Source organism: Triticum aestivum, chromosome 7B (genome assembly GCF_018294505.1).
Source record: "Triticum aestivum cultivar Chinese Spring chromosome 7B, IWGSC CS RefSeq v2.1, whole genome shotgun sequence".
In the NCBI taxonomy this organism is placed as follows: Eukaryota; Viridiplantae; Streptophyta; class Magnoliopsida; order Poales; family Poaceae; genus Triticum; species Triticum aestivum.
In genome coordinates, this window is record NC_057813.1 from 762344107 (window position 1) to 762354131 (window position 10025).

The 10025-nt window shown below is 45.9% G+C and overlaps 1 protein-coding gene across 1 annotated transcript; it reads right to left on the reverse strand.

Moving 5' to 3' along the window:
* Positions 1-5088: 5088 nt before the first annotated feature.
* LOC123160186 (rRNA 2'-O-methyltransferase fibrillarin-like) lies at positions 5089-7254 on the reverse strand. Its single transcript, XM_044577995.1, has 4 exons — positions 7053-7254; positions 6856-6955; positions 5976-6071; positions 5089-5308 (listed from the first exon to the last, which is right to left on the reverse strand). The coding sequence occupies exons 1-4, from the start codon at positions 7088-7090 to the stop codon at positions 5267-5269; spliced, it is 276 nt and encodes a 91-aa protein (XP_044433930.1). The 5' UTR covers positions 7091-7254; the 3' UTR covers positions 5089-5266.
* Positions 7255-10025: the final 2771 nt, after the last annotated feature.

The following is a 10025-nucleotide window of genomic DNA, read 5'->3' on the forward strand; positions in this document are numbered from 1 at the left end:
AAGAACTGGTTTCAATCATTTTGAAAATTGTAATTTGAAATGAGTGAAATTAATATTTTGACATGATTGAAATAGTAAAAATTAAACTAGTTTAAATATAGGAGAAACATTGGCATACTCGTGAGCACCGAATTAATCAGGATTAATCGGCCTCCGTATGACATGAGCTTACCCTTCCAGGAACTCATTTTCTTCTCAAATCGGTCCTCGATGCACTTCCATTCTCTGTTTGTCAGCCTACGATGGTGGATTGGAATCCCCAAGTAAGAGAAGGGTAACTCTCCCAACTCACACCCAAACAATTGCCTATAAGCATCCTGTTCATCTTTGGCCCTACCAAAACAGAACAGCTCGCTCTTATGAAAGTTAATCTTTAACCCGGTCAATTGTTCAAATAAGCATAGGACAAGCTTCATATTTCTCGCCTTGGCCAAGTCATGATCCATAAAGATAATTGTATCATCGGCGTACTGAAGGATGGATACACCTCCATCAATAAGATGAGGTACCAATCCACCTACTTGACCATTTTCCTTAGCCCTTCCTATCAAAATTGCTAACATATCCACCACAATGTTAAACAAGATAGGGGACATCGGATCTCCTTGTCTGAGGCCTTTATGTGTCTGGAAATAATGACCTATGTCATCATTAACTTTAATTCCCACACTACCTTTTTGCGTAAATGATTCAACCTGTCGGCGCCAGGCTTCATCAAAACCTTTCATACGCAATGACTGTTGGAGGAATGGCCATTTGACCTTATCATACACTTTCTGGAAATCCACCTTAAAAATTACTCCATCTAATTTTCTGGAATGGATTTCATGGAGCGTTTCATGCAGGACAACCACCACTTCAAGGATATTTCTGTCCGGCATGAAAGTAGTTTGGGACTGTTGCACCACAGAATGCGCAATCTGTGTGAGCCTGTTAGTCCCGACCTTGGTGAAAATTTTGAAACTAACATTGAGGAGACAGATCGGCCTGAATTGCTCAATTCTCACCGCATCCGTCTTCTTGGGAAGCAGTGTGATAGTCCCAAAATTCAAGTGAAATAATTGAAGTTGTCCAGAGAACAGATCATGGAACATAGGTAGTAAATCCCCCTTAATAATGTGCCAGCACTTTTTATAGAACTCTGCCGGGAATCCATCCGGTCCGGGAGCCTTATTGTTTTTCATCTGTGCAATAGCATCAAACACCTCCTTCTCAGAGAACGGGGCAACTAGAATATCATTATCGGCAGCCGATAGCTGAGGGACATCCTCAGTCCTGGACTCATCGAGGGACACGCAATTATCCTCCGGAGGTCCAAATAACTGCTTATAATAGTCGGTAATATATGTTTTTAGGTTATCCTGACCTAAAATAGTGCCCTCGTCTTGCTCAAGCTGAAAGATACGCTTCTTTCTGTGCTTGCCATTAGCTATCAAATGGAAGAACTGAGTATTCGCGTCCCCTTGGACCACTTTGCGGACTTTAGCACACAAGGCCCACTTCAATTCTTCTTCGCGGAGCAGTTCTTTCAACATCTTCTCCGCCTCATTTTTAACCTGAATCTCAGTTGGCGATAAAATATTGGATTCAGCCTGTATGTCCAGGGCCTGCGTAAGAGCAAGGAGCCTATCCTTTTCAATCTTATACACACCACTGAGGTGCTTAGCCCAACCCCGTAAGAAACTTCGCAAATGCCTAATCTTATTCTGCCAACGCTCTATCGCAGTCTTGCCTTCTACACCTCTATCCCATTCCCTGGCAATTAAGTCCAAGAACCCCTCACGTTCAAACCATGACATCTCAAAGGAGAAGGAGTTCTTGTTACCCACATGGTTCGGCTCCCCTGAGTCCACGAACAATGGGGTGTGATCAGAAATTCCCCTCGAAAGAGCTTGCACCATAACTAGAGGGAACTTTTGTTCTCACTCTACGCTCGCAAGAACTCGATCAAGTTTTTCTTAGGTTGGGTTTGGCAGAGCATTAGCCCAGGTGAACTTCCTACCAGAAAGCTCTATCTCTCTCAGATCCAAGCTTTCAATAATGGTGTTGAACATAAACGACCATCTGCCGTCAAAGTTATCATTGTTCTTCTCCTCTCTCCTCCTGATGATATTGAAATCACCTCCAACTAAAATTGGAAGCTGTTCTGACCCACAGATTCGAACAAGGTCCGCCAGAAACTCCGCTTTAAGCTCGGGCTGTGTGGCACCATAAACCGCCACCAAAGCCTAGTTAAAACAATCTATCCTAGACCTGACTCGAAACTTCACCGCGAAGTCTCCCATCACCACACTTCGTACTTCAAGCGAATCGCATCTCACACCTAGTAAGATACCACCCGATCTTCCTCGCGGAGGAAGGCAATGCCAATCAAAATCAATACCACCCACAAGAGAAGAGAGAAACTGGGGCGCAAAGTTATCTCTACCCGTCTCCAGATCTTCCGCTTCCACTTACGCTTAGGTTTACTAAGCTCTGTCGCCCGGTCCTCATAACCGGGTTCACAAATATTACTAGCCTCATTCTCTAGGGGTACATCATCTTCCTCAGAGTCATGATTGGGGGGTGCTAGATCCGCAAACAGATTATCGAGCACTCTAACCCCTAACGCATCAATCTCATCATCATTCATTAGTTTAACTGCTGCAAGATTACGAATAGTCTCTAAGGCACGTTCCGCCTCCAAATCTAATAGATCATTCACCGAATTGGTAATCTCACTATCCGTAGCACCTAGTGAAACTCCTAATTGGTTTGCATTATTAATAATGTCCTCATTAGAAAAATGCAATAAGGAATTAGATAAGTTGACGGACATACCAGAAGATATAGCAGCCTCCTGAAGCTTGGCCGCCCTCATGGCGCACCGCTGCTGCATATCATCCACCTCAGGGATGTCGAGGATGCGAGCACTCATCCGTCACCCCTCGGAGATAGGGTCCGGGATCCCTCCAAACGCGACAACCTCCTCCCTAGTAAAACCTGGCACTGAATCCCTCAAAGGGTCTGCCGATGTTACCAGAGAAGGCGTCTGCGGTCTCCCGATCCCCGCAGACAGGTGCCCCACACCAGGGGCCCCGGCCATGGGTAGGAGCGAAGAGGAGATGACGGGCGCCGCCTGCCCGCACCATCCTCCCACCCCAGCCGCCGGCTCAGACGGATGAGCCATCGGCGAGGGAGAGGCGGTCCTCCTGACCGACGGGGAAGAGGGAGGAGACAGGGCCTCCTGCCCCAGCGCCCCCCCCCCCCCCCCGATGCAGCTGCTGCCACGGTGGGTACCGCCCCCATCGGAGTAGCAGGAGCCGAGGCCGCCTGCCTCGGGCTCCCTCTCCCAGCAGCGGCCGACCCCCGCGGGTCCGGCGTCACCGACGCCACCGGGATGGGGATGGGGATGGGAGAAGACGAGGCCACCTGCCCCGAACCCCCTCCCCCACGACCCATCTCGACCGTAGTCGCCGACACCGGAGACGCGTCCACGTGAGGCACCAGGACAAGAGAAGCACTCTCCGGCCTCCTCTCCATAGCGCCGACCAAAGCCCTAGCCGGCCGTCCAGCAAACAAACCAGCATCTCCCTCAGACTCCAACGGAGGGAGCGTGTGCTCAAGATCATCATCAGAATCTGGGAGGTGCCGAGGCTGGCTCAAAAGACCCAAAACACAGAGTAGTCATGGGCACCGCTGGAGAAACTGCGGGCTTAGCCCCGGTCCCATCCCCAGGCGACTGAGTAGCTGGGTGAGAACCGTTAGACCCCTCTCGCGTGGGCTCATCTGACGGTGCCCCCTTGGCCCCCGCATTGCCATCACTGTCGTGCATGCCACCAATATTTATCGTCTCAGCGACGTTGCCGCAGCCTATGGTGATGCTGGTGGAGGAGGCCAACGTGGGAGACCTGACGCCGAGGAGTGGCTCTGCTACTGGGAGAAGCTCAGGTCATAACGGGAACACCACGCCCCCGAGGCCTGATTTATGTCGCCGGCGCCACGTTCATGGCCTCCACGCGTGGCTCCCAATGGAGGCGGCGCCAGCGAAGATGGGAGGCCGACAATGAACTATGGCAAGCACATGCCGACGACGAAGATGGGCATCGGCGCTGCTGAGATTGGGAGCTGGAGATGCACGTGTAAAAAGCGGAGAAGGAAATGAACCCTTTTATACTCTAGTACGGCAGCGAAGCGTTGGGCAGCTGGATGGGTTCGAGAGAGAAATGGACACGCCGAGAAGAAAAGAGAATACTCTGTATGCCATAGAAATTGCACACGTATGTCTACAGCTCTCCACGCGTCTTTCATGCGTTAAATCCTCGTGAGTAGCTGGCTAGACAAGTTTGACCAGTAAACAATACCAGGAACAACCAAGCACACGCGTCATTTTTACAGAAGCCGTAAAAAAAATTCAGAAAAAACAGAGAAAAGAATCCCTTACGGGCCTAGTATTCTTAGTATCTGAGCATGCCCATTCCGTGGCTCATCGACTTGCAGGGCGGGTACAAGGGTACGCCATGCACATAGCCAGGCATGGCAAGGAGGACAATCCATGCCTCGTCCCTCACAGGGAGCTGCATGCAGGGTCGGTGACGAGGTCGACTCGTCGATGCCGGCTCTGGTGAGCACCGTCAGTGGGGAGGTGAAACGGGAAGTGAACACGTTCATGTCAATGCGGGCGCCGCTGTGGTCCCACACGTCGGTGATGACAGGGAACATGGTGAGTGCGCCGGTAATTAAGCTGGTGGAGGCACTGAGGATGGCGCTGGTGGCCTTGTTGCAGAGGACGACGAGGCCGTCAACATAGGAGAGGAGATGGCTGGTCACGAGGACTTGGAGGTCCAGCCGGACACGGGGGCCAGTGGTTATGTCCCCCTCGTGCCTCTTCGTAAAGAACACAGCCACCGGCGCCGACGTAAGGCTGGACCTCCCAGTGCTCGCGACTAGCCACCTCTTCTGCTATGTCCACGGCCTCTAGTATATACTAGCAAAAGGGCCCGTGCATTGCAACGGGTTAAACAAATCCTCGCTCGTCCTAGTCTATGATTCCACTTCTCTTGCTTGCCACCATTGTCGATGATGGTCATGTTATCCACTTATCAACCCCGAGGTGATGAGTTTGGTCATATTACACGACTGTAGAGCTTCACATCAATGCCCAGAGGGGCCAAACACGGAACATAGTCTTCTGAGGGGGCAAAAGAATTTTCTGATTGTTTATTAACCCCCTCCGTAAAAAAAATCTTCACATATTGCTACTGCATTACACTGTAGCACACCGCTTTTACGGTCGCCTCCCAAGTCCCCAAGCTGTAATTCCTCGGACCTGTAATGATAGTAGGTGCCATTTTTGTATCAATCTTTTATTTTCAAGAAAAACATAATAAAATTTTTTAAAAGAGTAGACCTTAAAATAAAATTAGAGAGAAAATGGTCGGAGCTAAAAATCACTACAGAACCAACGGGAATATACTAAACTGCATTCGACATACTACCACAGAATATTTCATCATTATGCATAAACTTCGGGATAATAAATTTGTCAAAATGGAAAGGGGACCAGGAAACAAAGTGTAAAAATCATCCCAGCTTTTGGTAACAAAATGAGTGGCACATATTATTACTGAAATTTCTGTGCAGATCAAAAAGAGCTATCCGCTTTAGTACCAACTTCCACTTTGCACCATTTTTCAGTGTGTAATGTAATGTAATCATGTGTTCTGAGGTATAATTTCAAAATTAGAAATGGTTAGCACGGATCTGAAATCATCATAATAGGTACATCTAATCGTGATTTGTGTTCCAGCTAAACAAAACCAGCCCTTAGCTAGAAAATCTAGAAACACGAACCAGCGTTTGACAGTCAGACTCAAACAAAACATTCATTATACCCCATTCTGCTACTGCCTGTGTTGCTGCTGTGCATTCATTTCGTTAACTGAAGAGAAATGAGTATGACAGGGCGCCGGAAGGAATCATCAAAAAAGACATACAATCCAGATGTTGTCCACACCACAGAGTACAACAGCAGCCAACTTGGATCTGAAGGGGTTCCACACCCAGTACTCAACCTTGGATCCGTCCTCGTTCTGTACAATAACAAAACAACAATAAACATCAGTCTACTGCATCTGTAGAACAGTAATGAACATCATTTCAGAACAGCACCAATAAGTGTATCTCTCAGCCAGTAATTGCATCGTTTACATATAGGCATAAAAAAGTGCATCTTTCAAACAACAATGAACATCATTCACAAGCTCTAGAAGCAGAACAGAGCATAAAAATCCATCAGCAGAATCTGAAGCCAGTGAATATATCTAAAATCTACTGACATAAGCGTATCATTTGCTCTTGTAGGAACTAAAAATAGTCGAATCTAAGCTGATAAACCTGCTGAATCAAAGCTGGTTTACCATGTGCTAATCGAATTTCAATTCTGTAGCAGTGGAATTCTGGACAGTGTTTCAGGAATCTGTACAATAATGTCAAAGGGAAGGTAATTTAAGATGGCATCCAATTAGTTCAGTAGTGCTTAAAAAATTTAATTAGTTTAGGAAGACAACAAAACTTTAATAATAAGTACATGTATAGTTCAACATTAAAAGATGAGCAAGTGGAAAGAAACTGACACTAAGAATAGAATATTAACAGGAACAAAACTCCGACTGAACTTGTTCAATATTTTTACAGTTCCATGAATGCAGAACCAGGGCACATTGTTCAAACAGTTTTGGTTAAAACATTTTTTCAGACAGTCAATAATTTCAGCTTGTAAATCCCCAAAATTTCTCGGAAAAAAACATAATAAGTAAACATGAACATGCTCTTATTTGTAGTTCCAACATCAAGAAATAAAGATTGGGCACGTATTGGCTGCATCTCTGTCGGGCATCGTGGCCTCGTATTGGATATCTTTGCTTCTATATTTTCAATCTGCTGGGTGTCCAAGCGCATACAGGATGTCATTACTCTGTGTATTTGAGCATCTAAAAAAATAAGTCAATGGTGCATCATGTTAAAGGAGAAGAACAATTATACTATCGAAGAACATCAGCACGTAATTCAACCTGATCTCAACTCCACATGTGCTGGACACCAAATCCATTTTAAGTACACATAATTAAAAGCTGCTAATAGTTCTGTAGTTCTGCTAAAAAGCAAGTTGGAAACTATCATTAGCAAAATATTTGAGCACCTACTCAATGTTTATATTCAAAACTGAAGTATCCAGCTTGTTAGACAAAAAATATGCAAGCAACATGATGAACAACTCACCATAACTTAATTTTTGTAGATACATTGGACTGTACAGCATGTTCACTTTTGAAAACAAATTACACCAGCCTGAATGCCTGATACACCAAAGAAAAGCCTGAAAAAAAATGAAGTTCAACTCTTCATAAGCATAACATCAAACATGGTGTGGGCGTAATATCAAGAACAGAGGCACACATTAATTTGGGAAGAATGCAGTTGTCAATCCATGAGAGGGTGAGAGACAAAGAGAAAGAGATAGATCTTGAAGGAGAGGAGCAGCAACATCAGCCCGTGACCACCAGGACAGGGAGAGAGATGAGAGGTAGAGCGGAGCTCCTTGTCTACTGTAACTGCAAGTGCTACTTATTACACGGCAGCAGTAGAATCTTGCATCCTCTGTATAAACAAAAAGCAAATCTTATACCTTGAGGAGTTGGGGTGGTGGAGGCTTGAGCGTGGTGTGCTGCCGGACTGAAGGAGCCGCCAGATTGGATGGAGAGAGAGGCAGAGCCGCCGAGGTGGGGAGCGGACCAGCCAGATTGGATGAGATGACTGCCGGAGGGTCTTGCTTCTAAAAATGAATCGTTTTATCTCAGACTCACTTAAACAGGGACTGCGGGTTAATTTCATGTAACCGAGGGACTTTTATACAAAATCACGCTCGACGACGTATGACAGAAACCCAATTCTCTTTATTATCAGGTAAAGATAAAGATATAGCACAGGCTACTTCCTCTGCTTTGGGACAAACAGAGGACAGTCATAGAAAGACATGCCAAACTGCAGCAGGATTTTGTGGGAGTCATCGCCCTCTTCTTCCTCTTCCGCGCCCCTCCACCCAATTCCGATTGTGCCCGTGCTATAACAGCAGGTGCCAGGACTTCAAGCAAGCCAGATGAGCAACATCCTATCGTTCTTAATAATTCAGACGCTGACCCCTTTGCCACCACCTTCAATCTTACATGGGCTGCCAAATAGACCCACAAAAAAATTGTGTCCTGCCACGAACTGCTACACAATGAACAACAAGGCAAGGTAATTGTATTTCACAGCATGCACCTGGTCGGATTCTCATTGCAGCGATTCTGGATCAAGGAGCTAGCGACCAGGTGTAGGCTGAAGAATGAAGCCGCATTTGGTTCACTGCAACCAAGCAAGAGAATAACGAGGAATAAGTCATTAAGAATATCACAAGGCGATGGACTTCACCATCACGAAACAAGGCTACTCACGGATGTGCAGCAGAGTAGCGCATTGAACAGTAGAAACTTCATCCACCGGGCAGAACCATCTATGCATTGCTTTTGCAGCGGCAGAAGACTTCAAGCAAGCTTTCTCTTTTTACGAAAAAAACACTGACCATTTCCCCGGTAGCTTCTGTATTTGTTGGCAATGGGGCCAACACAGGCCGACTGGTGAGTGACCAGCACATGATCAGGATGGGTTTCGCTCGCTGCCGCCTAGTGAGACTAGAATGATCAACAAGTCATTCATGATAATATCATAAACTCAGGAGATTCAAAGACACCTAAAGAACCAAGTGTAGTACTCACGAGTGAGGACCATGCAGCTGAACAACTTCTTCTTGCATAGATAAAATTCAACTTAAAAACAATTTTTTGTATGGTTGTTGCAGCGGCAGAAGACTGCCTGATTCAATCGCATCTTTTTGCCACTTAGATCTTCTGCTTCCAAGGAAATTAATCAATAAAGCTGATGGAACACCATAATTGGCATTAATTAGTTTTACTGACAGTGTATCTAACTGAATTAGGCAAAAGAGCAATAAGAGTGAGGTACTCACAGATCATCACTACCAAGATTCACATGGAAGCAATCGATCAACAAGTAAATCATTCGCAAAAGTGACATCCTGATTAACTCTAGCGTCACCGAACCTTAAGTGCGTAGACCCTACGGGTTCGGGAACCATGCAGACATGACCGAGATGTTCTCCGGCCAATAACCAACAGCGGAATCTGGATACGCATGTTGGCTCCTACATGTTCCATGATGATCTCATCGGATGAACCACGATGTCGGGGATTCAATCAATCCTGTATACAATTCCCTTTGTCCACCGGTATGTTACTTGCCCGAGATTCGATCGTCGGTATCCCAATACCTTGTTCAATCTCGTTACCAGCAAGTCTCTTTACTCGCTCCGTAACGCATGATCCCGTGACTAACTCCTTAGTCACACTGAGCTCATTATGATGATGCATTACCGAGTGGGCCCAAAGATACCTCTCCGTCATACGAAGTGACAAATCCCAGTCTCGATTCGTGCCAACCCAACAGACACTTTCGGAGATACCTGTAGTACACCTTTATAGCCACCCAGTTACGTTATGACGTTTGTACACCCAAAGCATTCCTACGGTATCCGGGAATTGCACAATCTCATGATCTAAGGAAATATACTTGACATTAGAAAAGCTCTAGCAAACGAACTACACGATCTTGTGCTATGCTTAGGATTGGGTCTTGTTCATCACATCATTCTCCTAATGACGTGATCCCATTATCAATGACATCCAATGTCCATGGTCAGGAAACCATAACCATCTATTGATCAACGAGCTAGTCAACCAGAGGCTCACTAGGGATGTGTTGTGGTCTATATGTTCACACATGTATTACGGATTCCAGTTAATACAATTACAGCATGAACAATAGACAGTTATCATGAACAAGGAAATATAATAATAACCAATTTATTATTGCCTCTAGGGCATATTTTCAATAGTCTCCCACTTGCACTAGAGTAAATAATCTAGTTC

Bases quoted from the DNA above. Each gene is read 5' to 3' on its own strand.
- LOC123160186 (XM_044577995.1), bottom strand. From the start codon at position 7,090: ATGGATTTGGTGTCCAGCACATGTGGAGTTGAGATCAG. The intron at 6,072-6,855 runs ATACGTGCCCAA...GTTATTGTACAG, and splicing joins GCCCGACAGAGATGCAGCCA to AACGAGGACGGATCCAAGGT. The intron at 5,309-5,975 runs GTATGTCTTTTT...CTATCATTACAG, and splicing joins GTGTGGACAACATCTGGATT to GTCCGAGGAATTACAGCTTG.